The sequence below is a fragment of the Dryobates pubescens genome, chromosome 13 (genome assembly GCF_014839835.1).
Source record: "Dryobates pubescens isolate bDryPub1 chromosome 13, bDryPub1.pri, whole genome shotgun sequence".
NCBI classification, from domain to species: Eukaryota; Metazoa; Chordata; class Aves; order Piciformes; family Picidae; genus Dryobates; species Dryobates pubescens.
Genome location: NC_071624.1, coordinates 21129518 through 21149198, shown reverse-complemented (window position 1 = coordinate 21149198; position 19681 = coordinate 21129518). Strand labels below are relative to the sequence as shown.

At 53.1% G+C, this 19681-nt stretch overlaps 1 protein-coding gene across 2 annotated transcripts in view; it reads right to left on the bottom strand.

Annotated features, from left to right (window-relative positions):
- CUX1 (cut like homeobox 1) overlaps nucleotides 1–19681 on the bottom strand; it is a 380313-nt gene that overhangs the window by 217194 nt on the left and 143438 nt on the right. Inside the window, exon 3 of one of the 2 annotated variants that reach the window (XM_054167074.1) lies at nucleotides 15901–15948. The exons of the other annotated variant lie outside the window; for it this stretch is intronic. Coding sequence (XP_054023049.1) covers nucleotides 15901–15948 — 48 coding nt within the window. The remainder of the gene's footprint in view (nucleotides 1–15900; nucleotides 15949–19681) is intronic. 2 annotated transcript variants of the gene reach the window in all.

Below are 19681 nucleotides of genomic sequence, written 5' to 3'. Positions count from 1 at the left end.
CCCCAAGGCCTGCTCTCCGCTGGGCAAGCAGGTAATGCTCCAAAGCCACTGCCAGGTGCCTACGTCACCATGGGCTAAAAAAGGAAGGTCCTGCCTGAAAGTCATCCTTCAGTTCTTTCACTGCATTATTGATTTGGCAGAGAAGGCAGAACAATGGCCAGGCTCTCTGTGTCTGTGTTTCAGAGCAGTACCCAGTGAGGGCCACCAGGATGATTAGGGGACTGGAGCATGTGCCTTATGAGAAGAGGCTGAGGGACCTGGGGCTGTTCAATCTGGAGAAGAGAAGACTTAGAGGGGATTTAATGAATGTTTATCAATAGCTGAGGGCTGGGGGTCAGGAGGGAGGGGACAGGCTCTGCTCACTTCCTCCCTGGGATAGGATAAGGAGCAATGGATGTAAGCTGCAGCACAGGAGGTGCCACCTCAACACAAGGGGGAACTTCTTCACTGTGAGGGTCCCAGAGCCCTGGAGCAGGCTGCTCAGGGAGGTTGTGGAGTCTCCTTCTCTGGAGACTTTCAAGGCCTGTCTGGATGTGTTCCTGTGTGACCTGAGCTGGATTCTATGGTCCTGCTCTGGCAGCAGGGTTGGACTCAAAGATCACTTTGGGTCCCCTCCAACCCCTAATATCCTGTGATCTTGTGATTCAATGTTTTATTCCAGAGGAGGCAGCCTGGCAGGCTTTGAAGCCAGGCTATGGGGCGGCTGGGCTGCAGAGCTGGCACAGCCTGGGCGCAGGAAGCAGAGAGTGCCAGGGAGAGGAAGTACGCAGGGAGGAGGAGAGATAAGCAGGAGGGTGCTGGGCGTCAGGTTTGGTGCCACTTCTGTTGAGGCTGGACAAAAAATGACTTTCTGAAGGGATGGAGTTTGGTTGGGGGGAAATCCTCCAATGTAGTTGATGAAAATACTGGAGGGAGGCAGCTGCAGAGCACAGGGAGGCAGCACGCAGGGAGGCAGTGCGCAGGGAGGCAGCGCGCAGGGAGGCAGCGCAGGGCGGCACGTGATCCTGTCGATTAGTCTGATGGCTGGGAAGTGACTTGTCCGGATCAGGATGGGCAGGATTAAGGCCAGAAAAGCAAAGGACAACGGCAGAAATCACAGGGAGTCACAATGCACCACATACAGACCAGGAGAAGGCACATGGGGATGGGTCAAGGAGCAGAATTAAGGCCACGAAAGCATCTGCAGTCCATTTGGCAGCACTTGAGAGATACAGGGAGAGGTTGTAAAGAGGGAAGTTACTGTAACACAAGACAGGCTTGTGTTTAGAGAAAAGTTTAAATTCCCCTGAATCTGTATTCATTTACATCCAGTTCTGGTGCCCCCAGCACAAGAAGGACCTGGAGCTGTTGGAGCAGCTCCAGAGGAGGCCACAAAGATGATCAGAGGGCTGCAGAACCTCCCTTGCGGGCACAGGCTGGGAGAGTTGGGGCTGTTCAGCCTGGAGAAGAGAAGGCTCCAGGGAGACCTTACAGCAACCTTCCAGTACCTGAAGTGGCTCCAGGAGAGCTGGAGAGGGACTTTGCCAGGATGAGGGAAAATGGCTTTGAGCTGGAAGAGAGGAGATTGAGACTGGAGATGAGGAAGAAATTCTTTGCAGTGAGGCTGGGGAGACTTTGGCACAGGTTGCCCAGGGAGGCTGTGGCTGCCTCCTGCCTGGAGATGTTCAGGGCCAGGCTGGATGAGGCCTTGAGCAACCTGTGCTGGTGGGAGGTGTCCCTGCCCATGGCAGGGGGTTGGAACTGGCTGAGCTTTCAGGTCCCTCCCAACCCAACCCATGCTGTGACTATGCAGTTGGTGGAAGTGCAGCATAGCTGAAACTCAGCCTGTCTGCAACCTGACAACTGAAAAAAAGAAAGGTGTGGGAAGGGTGATAAACAAAGCAGCAGAGGCCAAAAAGGTGGAGGTGGAGAGCAGCTATAAATTGTGGCCAGGTTTGGTTTTCAGGCTTCACCAAGCCAGGCTCAGGGCAGGCACTGGCTTCTCCGAGGGCTCTGTGACGTGCTGGAGAGCAAGGGATTGATGGTTGTGGATAACCCATTTATTAATCTGAGCTGAAGCAGTCACAGATGGACTGATGCTCGTTAGGGAAGGAGAACATCAGTAATTTGGTTAGAACGTTTTCACACAAAGACTCTTTGAAATTAGAATATGGCACAAAGTGCCCAAGGCAGAGAGGCTCCGGGTAGTGTAAATCAAGTACCCGAGCTGCTCGTGAAGGGGTGAGAAAGGAGGGGGCAGGCAGCAGGAAGGCTTCTGCAGTTGAGATATTTCATGGGTACATAAAGACAGGCTCTGAAGGCCAGAGCACACCATATGGTAGGCTTCTGGACCTCAGCGTTCCCACATACAGTTTGCTCTCGCTGCTGCTCAGCAGAGTGCAGCCAAATTTAAATTACTATTATTAAATACAATTAGCATTACAGGCCTGAGTCTCTGCTGCAGTCTGAAAAATTAATTTGCCCCTTTTACAGAAACCAAAGCATTTGAAATGCTTCCATTGCACGGCAATAACAGGATGGATCTGTTTGCCTATTACAGCTTTTTCATATGTTAATAAAGGGCATTTGCTCTTCTGTTTTCCCCAAGTACAACACAAGGTGTGGCTTGTTCAGCCCTTGCCACTCAGCCACTGAAATACCAAACACAGCTGAAACCCCTCAGCTGAGCACCTCCACAGAGGCACAACTGAAACCCCTCAGCTGAGCACCTCCACAGAGGCACAACTGAAACCCCTCAGCTGAGCACCTCCACAGAGGCACAACTGAAACCCCTCAGCTGAGCACCTCCACAGAGGCACAACTGAAACCCCTCAGCTGAGCACCTCCACAGAGGCACAACTGAAACCCCTCAGCTGAGCACCTCCACAGAGGCACAACTGAAACCCCTCAGCTGAGCACCTCCACAGAGGCACAACTGAAACCCCTCAGCTGAGCACCTCCACAGAGGCACAACTGAAACCCCTCAGCTGAGCACCCCAACATCTTTTGTCAGTGGTACCCAGGGACAGGCCAAGGGGCACAAACTGGACCCCAGGAGGTTCCATCCAAAGAGGAGGAGAAAGTTGTTTGTTGTGAGGGTGCTGGAGGCCTGGAGCAGGCTGCCCAGAGAGGTTGTGGAGTGTCCTTGTGTGGAGAGCTTCCAACCCTCCCTGGGCGTTGTGCTCCTTGGCAAGCTGCTGTGGGTGCTCTGCTGGAGCAGAGGGTAGGAGTGGATGATCTCCAGAGGTCCCTTCCAGCCCCTCCACGCTGGGATATTCTGGGATTCTGTGTCCTGGGATTGCCCCAGATTGATTCCTGTGCCAGTGGGACTCAATCACTTGGAGCTGCATTCTCCTCCATCCTGCACTGCTTGAGGCCCTGTTTCACCCACAACAGAAGCTGTTGTCTACATTGAGCACACCACATTTTCCCTTTATGGCTCAGATTTTGCTTGGTAACGTTTTGCTTGCTGGGATGAGTGGTTAGCATCCTGAATTTGCTAAGTGAAGGATGTGTGGGAATCAGGTTTTGTACTTGAAAGTACCTCTGCTTTAGAATCATAGACTCATAGAAACAATAATGTTGGAAGAGATCTTAGAGATCATCAAGTCCAACCTCTCACCCAACACCTCCTGACCAACTAAGCCATGGCTCCAAGTGCCACATCCAATCCCCTCTTGAACACCTCCAAGGATGGGGACTCCACCACCTCCCTGGGCAGCACATCCCAAGGGCCAATCTCTCCTGCTGGGAAGAACTCTCTCCTCACTTCCAGCCTAAACGTCCCCTGGCACAGCTTGAGACTGTGTCCTCTTGTTCTGGTGCTGGGTGCCTGGGAGAAGAGACCAACCCCCATCTGGCTACAACCTCCCTTCAGGGAGTTGGAGAGAGCAAGAAGGTCTCCCCTGAGCCTCCTCTTCTGCAGGCTAAGCAACCCCAGCTCCCTCAGCCTCTCCTCACAGGGCTGTGCTCCAGACCCCTCCCCAGCTTTGTTGCCCTTCTCTGGACACCTTCAAGTCTCTCAATGTCCTTCTTAAAGTGAGGGGCCCAGAACTGGACACAGGACTCAAGGTGTGGCCTGACCAGTGCTGAGCACAGGGCAGAATGACTTCCCTGCTCCTGCTGGCCACACTCTTCCTGATGCAGTACTGGCTGATCCCCAGAGATCCCTTCCCACTCCCACAGTGCTGGGACTCGGTGTCTCTGTGAACATCTTCCAAGGAGATCACCACAGACTTCCTGACAGAAGCAGTTTGTACATCACAGAAACTTTCACACTCTCCCTGTCCCTCCCCTCCCCCCCCAGTTCAGAACCAGAATTCCAAACAATCCCAGCAGGCAGAAAAGATTTTGGTTTATGTTTAGCTGTTTAAAAAAATCCCTCAATCTGTCCAGATCAAGGCTCTGTTCAAAATGAGCACTGCAACTATTTTAGATCACAGTATCACAGAATCACCAAGGTTGGAAGACACCTCAAAGATCATCAAGTCCAACCTGTCACCACAGACCTCATGACTAGACCATGGCTCCAAGTGCCACATCTTGAACACCTCCAGGGATGGGGACTCCACCACCTCCCTGGGCAGCACATCCCAATGGCTAACAGCTCCCCCAGTGAAGAACTTTCTCCTCACCTCCAGCCTAAACTTCCCCTGGCACAGCTTGAGACTGTGTCCTCTTGTTCTGGTGCTGGTTGCTAGAGAGATCCTTAAACAAAATGTAGATGAAGCCCTGTGCTGACCTTGACTGGAATCAAACACCCATTCAGCATGCCAGCTCCTAGCTACAAAAGGAAACATGGGCTGAAAAAGACATCAAAACCAGCAAAATAGAAATGGCAGTCCAGAAAGACAGGAAGCAGAGCACTCAGGCAACCTGGAGGGAAGTATCTGGAAGCTCACTGAAAAGTTTTCAAACCAAAGTAAAATTGGTTCAGGTGGCACCAGGGACGAGATGCAGCCAGCTCACATTAGAGCAGTTGAAGGCTGTTATAAAACTTTTGCTGAACAGTTTCATCTGACTCTAAAAAAACTTCAGGGACCCTGCAAGAAGTCAGCTCACAATTACACCAGGGGAGTCTTGACACGAGCTGAGCTCCAAATCTTAATTTATCTAAGCCAGGCCCCATTATGTCTTCTCTGACTAGAAAGAAACAAGGGTGACCTCTGCATTCCCCACCACCCCCAGAAACATATGTTCACTTTTAAGTTTTGGCATCCTATTTGTCTTGATAATCCCCCTGGTGCTATCCTGAGATACCAGGAATGAGACACGAGGAATCCTCCCCTCCTTAGCACACCCCTCCCTCCTTCAGCTTTAAAACATCCCTGGAGCTCTGTGGAGGGAGCTGGAGCAAGGCACTGGTCTGAGAGCACCCTTCCCTCTCTCCACCTCGTTCTCCCAGCTGCTGCCATGAAGTGTTCTCAGGGTACCAGCCTCACATCAGAGGCTGACTGACATCCTGCTCCTCCATAATCCTCTCTCTCCAACTTCACCATGAATACCAACTTGGTCTCCTCCTCTGGAGAGCTTCCCCTTGCCCCTGGCCGTTGTGCTCCTGGGCAAGCTGCTGTGGGGGCCCTGCTGGAGCAGGGGGGTTGGGCTGGATGAGCTCCAGGTGTCCCTTCCAACCCCACTGTGCTGGGACTCTGTCTGCTGCCGTTGCCCAGGTGGTTGCCCAGTACTGCTGGCACTTCACCCCTGTAGCATGGACAGCCTAACATCTCCTAACATGGCTAAACTCAAACCATCAGCAGTGAACTCAGTGGCTTTATCTCCACACTTGGGGAAGCAGCACCCATCTGGCCACTCTGGCAGGGAAGACGTTGACTCTGGGTTTATCTGAAGATCAGCACTTCCCATTTCAGCTCTGCCCACTCGAGTTCAAGCAGATCAAAGCCAAACCTGTGGCTTTGTTTTGGAATCTGTCACTCTTTAAGGAATTTCAGCATTAATTGGAGTCTGATGTCAGCTGCCCCACAAATCACCTGGGTCTGCAGCAGGGTCTGCAGCAGGGGGATGCTCTTCTGCGTGGTGCTGTGCCTGGTACTGTCTCACCAACTGCAGCCAGGAGGCTGCACCAGGCTGTTTCTGAACATAAAGATGAAGCAAGAGGATAAAGATCTGCACAAGGAAGCTGGAACTGCCAGGTGCTGCTGTGCTCTGCACTGACACTGAAATTCTCTGACCTTACAGTTACCAACACAGCAGCAGAGCTGAGACCAGCACACGGCCATGACAGAGCAGCTTGGATCATTCAGCACTGCTGGGGATTTCCTTATCTTTTAGACAACTTAGCAATCCAAAGACTACTCCTTAGTGAAGGAATCCCAGATTCCCAGCATGGAGGGGTTGGAAGGGCCCTCTGGAGATCACCCAGTCCAACCCCCTGCTCCAGCAGGGCACCCACAGCAGCTTGCCCAACACCACAATGCCCAGAGGGGTTGGAAGCTCTCCACACAAGGAGACTTCACAACCTCTCTGGGCAGCCTGCTCCAGGGCTCAGCAACCTCACACCAAAGTGGAAGAAGCTCAGTTTAGATTAGTAAAGAAATTCTTCCCCATGAGGGTGGTGAGGCACTGGATTGGGTTACCCAGAGAGACTCCAGTCCTAAAAGTGCTTAAGACCAGGCTGGATGAGGCTTTGAGCAACCTGGGCTAGTGGGAGGTGTCTCTGCCCATGGCAGGGGGTGTTGGAAAGAGATGATCTTTAAGGTCTCTTCTTCTGTGACTTCTATGAAGAGTAAAAATATTTTTCATCTTGAATTCTTTTTACTTACCTTTGTTTGTTTGTTTGTTTGTTTGAATCTTTGCTGCAATTGAGAAGATTTTGGATGGAAAATGAAGCAGCATTCTGTCCTGTCCAGGCAGCTGCCTGAAGCACACAGTCTGCATCTCAGCTGTGCTGTAAATCCCCTGACAAGAATCAGGACTTCCCAGGGGGATGATCCTGAGCTGTTTGGTGCAGCTGCCTGGGTGCAGGACACAGGGAGGCTACCAGGAGGCATCTTGGGGAGAGCACATCTGCCTCACCACCTCCTGGTTCAACCTCAAGTTACAAACAGAGCTTTCAGAAAGACTCAACCCTCAGCTCTTCCATTCTGCATCTCTCAATTTAGGAAAGATGTTGAGATGCTGGAAGGTGTCCAGAGAAGGGCAACAAAGCTGGGGAGGGGTCTGGAGCACAGCCCTGTGAGGAGAGGCTGAGGGAGCTGGGGTTGCTTAGCCTGGAGAAGAGGAGGCTCAGGGGAGACCTTCTTGCTGTCTACAGCTCCCTGAAGGGAGGTTGTAGCCAGGTGGGGGTTGGTCTCTTCTCCCAGGCAAGCAGCACCAGAACAAGAGGACACAGTGTCAAGCTGTTCCAGGGGAGGTTTGGGATGGATGGTAGGAGGGAATTTTTCAGAGTGATTTGCCCTTGGAATGTGCTGCCCAGGCAGGTGGTGGAGTCAGTGTCCCTGGAAGTGTTTAAGAAGAGACTGGAGGAGGCACTTAGTGCCATGGGATAGTGATCAGATGGTGTTGGGTGAGAGGTTGGACATGATGATCTCGAAGGTCTTTTCCACCCTGGTTAATTCTGTGACTCTCCCCTGTGAAACAGCTGCAGCCTTGAACCCTTGAAACCTTCTCTTCCTTTCCAGCCCAGAGAAATCCCAAACAATGCTGCCATCCCCTAAGGGAAGCTCAGCTCCCAGCTTCTCACAGGACAGCTTCTGGTTGCTTTTCCAATCTTTGGTCCTCCTTCCAGCGGAACAGCCCAGCCCACCATGTGCCTGGAGATGCTGACAGCAGCAGGACAGCGTGCTTTCCCTGCCTGCTGCTCTTTGCCACCCTGCCTTCAGCTCCCTGCCCTGGTGGCTCTGCTCTGGCTGCTGAACCTCTCCCACATGCTCTGATAACCTCTCTGTGTCCCTCCTCACCCCTCCCTGCCTTTCCAAGCTGTGTTTCTCAGCTCCTGCTCTCAAAACTCCCAATCCATCTATAGGCAGGGACTGAAGAGAGCAGCTCAGCTCCTTCCTGCTGCTTCAGGCCACAGGCTCCTGCTCTCCTCCACCAGGTCTACAGCCCCTGCAGCCTGGCATGGCCCAGCTCAGCCATGACAAAGACAAATGAAGCAACAGAGGAGAGCAAATTTCTCTTCCCTCCAGCCTGCACATAACTGACTCACCCTGAGTGTTTGCTGGGCTCAGCACAAGGGAGGAGATGAGCACCCAGGGCTGGGGCAAGGGCACTGGCCAGCACCACTCCTGTCCTGGCATGGACTGGGTATGGCACCATGCCAGAGTGACAAGATATGGATGGCAAAAGCAGGGTCAAACTCCCAAATGTCATGAGAGTTACCCTGGTAAAGAGCACCTCAGCACCAGGGAGGCCACACCTTGAAAACTGCTTTGGGCTCTCACTCCAAGAAGGACACTGAGGGGCTGGAGCAGGGCCAGAGAAGGGCAAGGAAGCTGGGGAAGGGTCTGGAGAGCAGGGCTGGGGAGGAGCAGTTGAGAGGACTGAAAAAAAGGAGGCTGAGGGGAGATCTTCTGGCACTCTACAACTCCCTGAAAGGAGGCTGGAGCCAGGTGGAGCCCAGCCTCTCCTCCCAGGTAACTGACAGGATGAGAGGAAATGGCCTCAAGTTGCAGCAGGGAAGCCTCAGGTTGGATACTAGGGAAAATTTCTTCAGGCACTGGCCCAAGCTGCCCAGGGAGGTGGTGGAGTCCCCATCCCTGGCAGGGTGTAGAAGACATTTGGATGAAGAGCTCAGGACCATGGTCTAAGAGTTGTGTGCAGAGATGTTGGGCTATGGTTGGACTCAGTGATCTTAGAATCTTTTCCAAGCAGGCAGTTCTGTGGTGCTGTAATTTCCTTCCCTAACTGCCCCATCAGAGTGGCAGGGCAGTGCTGCCCTTGGTCAGGCTGCCAGTGCACAGCACACATTTGTTCCACAGCTGCTGCAGGCTTTGGTAATGCTCACTGTTAAGTAAAGCAAACTAGATGACAGCTTGCTCCTGGAAAGAAGTTCTCTGCCTCTTGGCAGCTCAGAGCTGTCCATGACACATAAAGGATAGCCCTGGACAACCAAGATAACGCCAGCACCCCTGCCCCCCGCCCCCAGAGATGATTTAAACCCTCCCAGTGTTTTCCAGTGTCACAGATAAGGAACTCCAGCAAGCCTGACCCCAGAGAAGTCTGGATCAATAGCAAAGCAGCAAGGATGCTGCAGAAATGCTGTTGATTGGCAAGGTCTGGCTCAGATCAGCAATCAGCAGAGTGGCTGTTACTGATGGGGCCAGGCCTCTCTGGCTGAAGCCTTGAAGGGTGTGAGAGCACTTCTGGGGCTGGATACTGAGCACATAAATAATGATTTACCCTTCTCATTCTGCACTTTGCTTCCTGGCCTCTGTCCCTGGTCAGCACTGGTCAGTCAGGACATTTCCTAACTCACAAAGGCGAAACACTGCAAGAAGGAAGAGGAAGCTGAGCTGCTCCTAGGAGGGGACAGTTTCTTTCCCCCAGGGTGAAAGAACATCTTTCTAGAGAGCAGATCAGCAAATTCTGTGCCCTGCCACTAACCAGGGAGATGTCAGAGCTGGCCACATGTGAGCCTTGAGGTTCTGCAAGAGCACAAGGTGGGATGGAGAACATCTCCTGTTGCAGCCAGTCCAGCTGTGCTTGGTGTGGCAAAGTGGGGCGAGGGCAGAGGGACAGAGCAGGGCTCCTGCCGGGGCTGAGCAGCCAGGGATGTTCCACATCACCTCCAGCTTCCCAGCAGGAGCACAATGAAGTGAGTGGGAGCACTCATCTGCCCCTCTTCCTGCCTCTGTGACCTGGAACCCACCACTGCTTTTCTCCCTTATGGATGATCCAAACATCTGCTTCTCTATCCCACAGAATCATGGAATCGTTTTGCTTGGGAGGGACCTCTGAAACCATCAGAGTCCAGTTGTTAACCCAGCACTGCCAGGGCACCACTGAATCCTGGCCCTCAGCACCACATCTACACAGCTTTGAAACCCCTCCAGGGATGGGGACTCCACCATTGCCCTGGGCAGCCTGGGCCAGGCCTGGACAACCCTCAAGGGGAAGAAATTGTTTCTCATATCCAAACTAAACCTCCCCTGGTGCAGCTTGAGGCCATTTCCTATCCCTTGTTCCATGGGAAAAAAGACACCAAACCTCACCTGGCTCCAACCTCCTTTCAGCCAGAAGCTCTCCCCTCAGCCTCCTCCAGGCTGAACACCCCTGGATTTTAAAACTAGGGCAGAGGAATCCTTCAAGAACAAGCTCATTAACTGCCTTTGTGCAAACCCCACCTGCACAGCAATACCAAACCCTAACCTTCTGCTAACACTTTATGCTGAGCTTACTCTCTTGCTTCTCTGTTCCAGCAGAACAAGGCCAGGCAGTGGCTTGCACAGAGCCCCACAGTAACGCTGACAGAGAAACGATTCTGGATTTGGAGAAGCTGATGACGCTCAGCAGAACTCCATGCCCAGCACAGCCCTCCCATCCCCATTCCTTCCAGCACACTTCAAGCTCTCTGTTTTTTGAAGAGGATGAGAAGCTCCTGCTGACACTGTGAACTGGAGCAGAGCTGCCTGTCTCCATCTCACAGAAATCCTTTCCCACCACTGTGAGCGTTTCACCCCAACGCGTGGCAGTGGCACAGAGGCCTTAATATAGCCAAACCCACCAGCTGCCAACAGGCATCTCACCACTTTGTCACTTACATAAAAATAAGAGGAGTTGGGCTGATCCTCCCCAAAGTTACCCTAGGAGTAACTGCTGCCTCTGTGCGACTTGCCTGCATGCTGCATGGGATGGAGAGCAGCCCTGAGGAGAAGGGCTTGGGGGAGCAAAGCTGGACAGGAACTCTGAGCGCTGCCAGCCCAGCCCCAGCCTGACCTGGGCTGATCCCCAGCAGTGTGGGCAGCAGGGGCAGGGAAGGGATCCTGCCCCTCTGCTGTGCTCTGCTGAGGCCTCCCTGCAGTGCTGGGGCAGCTCTGGAGCCCTCAGCACAGACAGGGACCTGGGGGAGCAGGGCCAGAGGAGGCCACAGCAGTGCTGGCAGGGCTGGAAGCCCTCTGCTGTGAAGCCAGGCTGAGAGAGTTGGCCTCGGGCAGCCTGGAGAAGGCTCCAGGGAGAGCTTCTGGTGGCCTTGCAGTGCCTCAAGGGGAGATCAGAAATCTGGGGACAGAGTTTTGATCAGGGCCTGTTGGGACAGGCCAAGGGGGAATGGTTTGAACTGAGAGAGGGAGATTGAGAGTGGAGAGAAGGGAGAAATGTTTGACACTGAGGGTGGAGAGAGCCTGGCCCAGGATGCACAGAGAGGTGAGAGCTGCCCCATGGCTGGCACCAGTGCAGGTCAGGTGTTTGGGGCTGTGAGCAACCTGCTCTGCTTGCAGCTGTCCCTGCTGACTGCAGGGGTTGGACTGGATCACCTTTAAAGGTCCCTTCCCACCAAAACCATTCCATAATCCTGTGAGGTGAACCTGCAAGAGCTTCAGAAAGCTGCACAGGGCCTTTCTTGCTTCTCATGGTCATGTGTCAGGTTTGGGCCCTTGCCTGTTACCCCAACAGCTGAGGTCTGCCCCAGTGAGGAGGGAGAGGTGCGTGTGGGAGAGCCTCTGACTGCTTCCCCAGGTCTGTTCCTCAGTCTGGAGCTGTCTCTCCTCTCTCAGGGATGTTTCCAGCGCTGGCAGCAGACATGCTGGAGGCTCCTCAGGGAGAGCACATCTGCTGGCGAGCTGCTGACGTATAATTGAAGTCCCCTTCCTGAGGAAAGATGTTGTCTCAACTGCAATCAAGGCAGCCAAAAATAAATAAATAACCATTACACACTTGTGTCAACAAAGAAGGGAGAGGCCTGCTCAGCCCTGTCACCCCAGCAGCACGTGGAGCACCTCTCCTGTCCCTGCCAGCGTCAGGACATGGACTGGAGAGGCAGCACCAAGTCCCCCCCCATGCTCCTGTCCTGTCAAGGAAATTTCCCCAACCCACACCTGTGGAGTGGACACTGAAAGCAAACCAGCACTGCCCAGTGCCAGATTTGGCCTCAAGTTGCATCAAGGGAAGTATGGGGACACAGAAGCCTCTGTTGCCCCCAGCAAAAGAGGGACATAGAACTGTTGGAGAGGGTCCAGTGGAAGCCACGAAGGTGATCAGGGGCTGGAGAACCTCTGCTGTGTGGACAAGCTGAGGGAGCTGGGGGTGTTCAGCCTGGAGAAGAGAAGGCTCCAGGGAGACCTTACAGCAACCTTCCAGTACCTGGAGGCTACAGGAAAGCTAGGAAGGGACTTTTGACAAGGGCTGGGGGTGACAGGATGAGGGACAATGGCTTTGGGCTGGGAGAGGGGAGATTGAGACTGGACATGAGGAAGAAATTCTTGAGAGTGAGGGTTGGGAGACTCTGGCACAGATTGGCCAGGGAGGCTGTGGCTGCCTCCTGACTGGAGGTGTTCAAGTCCAGGCTGGATGAGGCCTTGAGCAGCCTGTGCTGGTGGGAGGTGTCCCTGCCCATGGCAGGGGCTTGGAGCTGGCTGAGCTTTAAGGTCCCTTCCAACCCAACCCATTCTGTGACACTTCTGTGAATTCCCTGTGCAGACTTTCTCTGACGTGCTCCTGCACTTCTCTGTGCCAGCATGAGAAAGGCAAAGTGCTGCTGCTTTAGCAGGGCTTTAAGGTCCCTTCCAACCCAAGCCCTCCTGTGACTCTGTGATTTCCTGGGCCCTGCTGAGCAGCCCGGCAGGGCTGTGTCTGCAGCGGGAGGGCCGTGGGTGTGATGGATGCTGCTGACTTCCCAACACGCAGCAATTTGTAGCAGCCTCGCCACGCCGTTGTTTGCAGAGCTCCTGCTACATCACAAGCATTTATTCCTGACCACAAAATTACATTTATTCCAGAGAAAGCAGCCCAGGGTCTTTAAGAGGTTAACTTCTGGAGTGCTTGGCTGCTCTCCAGCCTGTGTCCTACCAGGGGCGCTAACGCCAGAGCGCGGAGCGGCGCCCGGCTAGCCGTGATTAATAGAGTGCTGAACGCGCTGCTTTCCACAGCCACACACTTCCCATTCCCCTGCTTCCATAGATCATGGACTTATCCTCAAAATATCTGACTGAAATTGAATTTGGCTTCTCTCTCAACCGTTCATTTCCTATGTTATGCAAGGTTATATCCTTTTCTGCATGAGCAGAACCAAACCAGCTGCAAGCTTTGGAGAGGAAAATGTGTTTTCAATTACGAAGCTGGCCCTGAGTGTGGAACCACAGCTCTGCTGCTGCCCTAATTGAGCCATCATGGAGTGAACCTACAGGAAAGAAACTGTATTAATTAGGTTTGTAAACTTAATGTAAGGAAATTAAAGGGGGGGTGGGGGTTAAAAGGATAAAAGATCCCAGGAATACTCCTTCCAAAGGCAGAAGGAGAGCAGGTCTGAAGCGGTTGGTAGAGCTCTCCTTCCGAGGCATTGATTAGTTCCAGCACACCAAAACTGATCTCCAGCTCCCGTTGGCTGCCTATGGAAAATCATTGAATGACTCCACTGACCAAATTAACAGTTTAAAGAGCAATTGAGCTAAGTGGGGAGCCAGAGCGGGCTCATCAGAGCAGCTCTGCCTCACCAGTGCTGGCTGCGTGCGGGGGACACGAGGCACAGGGCTCGCCCAGACCAAGCCAGCCTGGAGGCTTGCAGGATGAGCCTTCGAGGGTCCTCCAGCTGAGGGATTACTGCATCACTCTTGGACAGCACTCTCATGCCACATGAAAAGAATGCTAATGACCTCAGGAAATCCTCTCCCAGCCTTAAAATATCTCTTTCATGACTTCACAAACACGGTTTCCACCATCGGATTTCCATACCACAGCTCTGGGTCTGCAAGTTACCATAGGCCACGAAAAGAAAGGGGGGGGCTTTAGTTTTTGCTAAGCTTTCACACACAAAATCCACCCACTGATGTAAGGCACAGTGACCAGTGAGCAGGGCAGGTTTAGGTTGGACATCAGGAAGAAGTTCTTCACAAGGAAAGCCGTAAGCACTGAAAGAAGTTGCCCAGGGAGGTGGCTGAGGCCCCATTCCTGGGGCATTCAAAATCAGACTGAATGTGGCCCTGTGCAGCCTGATCTAGCTGGAGGTGTCCCTGGTGACTGCAGGGTGTTGGACAAGATGACCATTGAGAGACCCTTCCCACCCAATGCAGGCTGTGAATCTGTGACCTCAGAATGCAGCTCACTGAGATGGCCACGTAGGGGAGGGCCTTGCCAGCTTGCAGATGGTATCTACTCCTTTGATGATTGAGTGATGAAGATTTTCAGAGCCCTTTCTGATTCTGTCTTGTATTTAGCTCAGCACATGGCTAGCAAACCATTGCTAAGCTGCCTCCTCAGGTTGCTCTCCTCAGGAGAACTTGGAAGGGACTTTTGACAAAGGCATGCAGGGACAGGACAAAGGAAATGGCTTCAAACTGGAAGGAGCTTCATTTAGATGAGACATTAGGAAGAAATTCTTCCCCATGAGGGTGGTGAGGCACTGGATTGGGTAACCCAGAGAAGCTGTGAAGGCTCCGCTCCTGGAAATGTTGAAGGCCAGGCTGGATGAGGCCTTGAACAACCTGGGCTGGTGGGAGGTGTCCCTGCCCATGGCAGGGCATTGGAACTGGATGAGCTTGAAGGTCCCTTCCAAGCCAACCCATTCTGTGACAATTCTGTGAATTCCCTTTGCAGACTTCCTCTGACATGCTCCTGAATTTCTCTGTGCCCTGTGCCAACATGGGAAAGGCAAAGTGCTGCTGCTTTACCACAGCTAACTGCAAGAGCTCAGCTCTACACCCCACACAGCCACTGGGGTTTGTACAAGGAACTCCAATCTGCAAGCCCCACACAAGACATTTTCCTAGAGGGTGCAAATCTGGCCCAAGCTCTCATGAGAGCTGAGTGCCTCCCTGCTGTCCACAGCTGAAGTGGATGGGTCCAGAGAAAGGCCACCAAGATAAGCAGAGGGCTGGAGAACCTCCCCTATGAAGACAGGCTGAGAGAGCTGGGGCTGTTCAGCCTGGAGAAGAGAAGGCTCCAGGGAGACCTTGGAGCAGCCTTCCAGTACCTACAGGAAGGCTGAGGAGGTGCTGTTCATAGGGGCTGTGGTGACAGGACAAGAGGCAATGGTTTGAAGCTGGAGCAGAGGAGATTTAGGTTGGACATCAGGAGGAAGTTCTGCACAGTGAGGGTGGGGAGACACTGGAACAGGTTGCCCAGGGATGTGGTGGAGGCCCCATCTCTGGAGACATTTAAGATCAGACTTAATGTGGCCCCTGAGCAATGTGCTCTAGCTGGAGGTGTCCCTGCTGACTGCAGGGGATGACCTTGAAGGGTCCTTTCCAACCCAGTGCAATCTGTGATGCTCTTCTGCCACTGCCCCAGCTGCTTTTCCCCACAGAATCTCTTGCAGATCACAGCCCTTGGCTTTTGAACTTGTGAGGGCTCTAATCCTGAGTCTCTTAGCAGTGCAGTGTGAAGAGCAATCCAAGGAGCAGCCAGCACCAGAGCTCTCAATGCTCTCTGTGGGCTTCCCAGCAAACACCTGCCTGCTGCAGGTTTTCCACCCAGCCCTCTAGAGCAGGATGTCTGACAGCTGGGAAGGTAAAGCTGTCAGTGGTATCTCCCTGGTTGTGTATCCATGGATCACACTGCATTCCTTCAGCCTTCCAGCTGTGCGGTCTCCAAGGCACAGCCCCTTGCCAGGAGTCACTGCCCCGGGAAGCCTCTGCTCCACCACTCCAAATGCAAAATGATTTGAGGCCAGCTGAGCTTGTCCAGCACCACCCCAGCACAGCCTGCACACAGCAGAGTGCAGAAGGGCTGAGCCCCCACGCTGCTCCCTGCTCAAGGGCTCTGCACCCAGCCTGAAACCATCCCAGCAGCACCATGAGAAGTGTAGGCTCTTACCTCTCCCTGGAAACTCTTCAGTAATGGAGCTACCTGTTTGCGCAGGTCCTGGAAGACAGAAGCAGGAGATGTGATCAGGAGGGGGTGAAAGGAGCAGTCAGTGAGAAGCTTCCTCCAAAGCCACTTTCACTTCTAACCACCACTGGAAATTCTGATGGCCTGTGATGTGGGTTTTGATTCAAAGCGTGCCCAGGACTTCAGCTTGCAGAGCTGCCAGCCTGACAGAGAGCTCTGTCTGTTGCACACAGCATTAACGAGCACCACTGGTGGTGCTGGGTAAGCCCTGAGCACCTCCAATCCCCTCATTCAGCTCAGACACTAATGAGATTAGAATAAATGCCTCTATCTACCTGAGCAGCAGCTACACCTCTGACCTTGCACCACAGCGCTGCCCCACGTGGAGGCCAGGCTTAAAGGGAGATCATTTTGGTCCCTCCCTTCACCTGAGAGCTTTGCCATGGTGTAGAAGCTCTCTTGTTACTTTGTCAAGAGAGCTTTGACTTTAGCAGCCGGAGAACTGGAGACAGGCAGGATGCAGCAGCTTTGCTTCTTTCACAGAATGCTGGAAGGGGTCTTAAGGCTCACTGAGTTCCAACCCCCTGCCACGGGCAGGGACACCTCCTACCAGCCCAGGCTGCTCCTCCTGGCCTCATCCAGCCTGGCCTTGAACACCTCCAGGGAGGGAGCAACCCCCCTGGGCAACCTGTGCCAGTGTGAGTGCCCTGTCCCTGGAGACATTCAAGGTCAAACTTGATGTGGCCCTGGGCAGCCTGATCTAGTTGGAGCTGTCCCTGCTGACTGCAGGGGAGTTGGACCAGATGACCTTTGAGGGCCACTTCCAACCTGATACAATCTGAATCTGTGACATTCTCAGAAATCTGCTTAGGAAGCACAGTCCTGGAGCACTGCAGAGGACACTTTGTGCACAGCCAAGAAGCTGGACTCTCAGTCCTGCTGTGGAACTGCAGGGACAGAGCAGAAGCAGAGACTTCATTGTGCAAATAGCGCTAGAAATAAACCTTTGAGAGGTGGAAAGCAGTAAGAGGTTGCTGCAGCATGAGGAGGGCAGCACTGATGAAGGCTACCCAGGAAGAAAGTAGGTTTCCCAGCCTTGGAGATTTCCAAGGCACAGCTGAGCAGACCTCAAGACTCACTTTTATGGCCAGGTGAGCTCTGGTCAGCTTCTGGAGCTGTTGGAGCTCTCCAACCTGTGATGCTCTGAGAACACTGCTCACAACTGGCACAGTCATGAACCTCACTGTTGAGGGTACTGGAGCCCTGAAGCAGGCTGTCCAGAGAGGCTGTGGAGTCTCCTTCTCTGGAGAGATTCCAAACCCATCTGGATGTGTTCCTGTGTGAGCTGCCCTGGGTGCCCTGCTCTGGCAGGGGGGTTGGACGGGATGATCTCTGGAGGTCCTTTCCAACCCCTACTGTTCTGTGATCCTGTGACTTGCTTGAACCATGGAATCTTCCTGGCTTTCCACAGACCACCGTCCCTCATCTGCCCTGTACCTCATGCAAGAGGTCTTGGAAGTGCTTTCTCCATAAAGAAGGAGTCAGGTAAGCCCTGAGCCCTTCAGAACAGAAGGTGACCTTAGAAGCTGGGACATTCTCTTCTCCAATGCACTGACTTTTACATCTTGAGTCATGCAACATATTGGCCATTAAAGCACTCACCAAAACACCCTCAGCCCTGCATTTAATCTGAATTTCCTGAAGGAAAAGGAGGCTTTTGAGACAAGTGAGTTTTGATGGCAAGTCATGCAGAGAGTTGGAGTATCAGGAGTTCTCCCACTCCCTGAGAAATGGCTTAGGGGGGCAAAGGCAAATGAAGCTATCAAAGACAAATGATCAGCCAAGTCCCACTTCTTCACATGGTTTCTGCACCAGCACACAGCTAATCCCTATCAAGCTCAGGATAATGTTCCAGCTTTACAACCTCCCTCTTCAGCACCAAACCAAAGCATTTCTCTTCTCACACCAAGTCCCCTCAATGCTTCCTGCTGGTTTAGGACAGGAAAAGGGTAGATCATAGAATGGTCTGGGTTGGAAGGGACCTCCAAAGCTCATCAAGTCCAACCCCCCTGCAGTCAGCAGGGACATCCTCCACTGGATCAGGTTGCCCAGAGCCCTGTTGAGCCTCACCTTGAGTATCTCCAGGGATGGGGCTTCAGCCACCTCCCTGGGTAACCTGTGCCAGTGTTCCACTGCCCTCATGGTGCAGATCTTGTTCCTCACATCCACTCTAAATCTGCTCTTCTCCAGTTTGAAGCCATTGCCCCTTGTCATATCACTTTGTAAAGAGTGTCTCCCCATCCTTCTCATAGTCCCTTCAGGTACTGGAAGGCTGCTCTGCGGTCTCCCCAGAGCCTTCTCTTCTCCAGGCTGAACAATCCCAGCTCCCTCAGCCTTCTTCACAGCAGAGGTGCTCCAACCCCTGAGCACAGATCCTGTCCTTGTCTATCACAAACATCCACAGGTGACACCTCTACCAAAGTGACCTGGCAGGCTGAAGAGCTTTTCCCCACTTGCTGACTCCTCCAGGAGACCAGAGGGCTTTGCAGCTTTTCTAGCAGGCTTTCTCTGTAACCTGATGATGAGAGCATTGGAGGAAGTCACAATAACCACCAACAGCACAATGAATGCCCACAGTGAGGGCCCAAAGCTGCCATGGTGGCTTTAATGCACAGAGAACTGCAAACAGAAACAGCAGATTTACAGTCAGGATACTGGCACCCTCAAAATCAGGAAGAATGATACCATCCAAGCAGAGCAACAGCTCCTGCAGGAAAAGCCTCAGCTGGCAGGAAATCATTGGGTTTAAGGCTCCTCTGCCTGGAACTGCCTCTGAATGTACTGACCAGTTGGGCACCAGGCAGCAAACTGAAAGCAGAAATCCAGGAGATCTAATTGCAGCCTAGCCCCAAGCCTCCTGCTCACAGGGCTCTGGAGAGCAGGGCAGTATGCCCAGGGCCCAAGCCCGTGGTGACAAAGCACCCCAGTGAAATAAAGCACAGCCAGCTGTGGAGGCAGCAGAGCATCAGCCCTGCTGCTCTGTGTGCATGGGGAGCTGGAGCCCAGAGCCGGCTACTGAACTGCATCACCTCACACCTACCAACCTCTGGCAGACAGGAGCTGCAGGACCTTCTACTTCATGATGCAAACTCCATCAGGACTTTGCCTTCATATTCACCTCTAACCACCAGAGATGATCTTGTTGGTTGTTTGTAGCAGAGAGAGGAGGGAGAGAAGCAGGAGAACGACAAGGAATAAAAGGAACATCCAAGAACAGCCAAGGAAACAGTTGGTCAGGCTGCCAAAAAGGGAGAAAAGCTTTCAAGTACAAAATCTGATTCCCACACATCCTTCACTTAGCAAATTCAGGATGCTAACCACTCATCCCAGCAAGCAAAACGTTACCAAGCAAAATCTGAGCCATAAAGGGAAAATGTGGTGTGCTCAATGTAGACAACAGCTTCTGTTGTGGGTGAAACAGGGCCTCAAGCAGTGCAGGATGGAGGAGAATGCAGCTCCAAGTGATTGAGTCCCACTGGCACAGGAATCAATCTGGGGCAATCCCAGGACACAGAATCCCAGAATATCCCAGCATGGAGGGGCTGGAAGGGACCTCTGGAGATCATCCACTCCAACCCTCTGCTCCAGCAGGGCACCCACAGCAGCTTGCCAAGGAGCACAATGCCCAGGGGGGGTTGGAAGCTCTCCACACAAGGACACTCCACAACCTCTCTGGGCAGCCTGCTCCAGGCTTCCAGCACCCTCA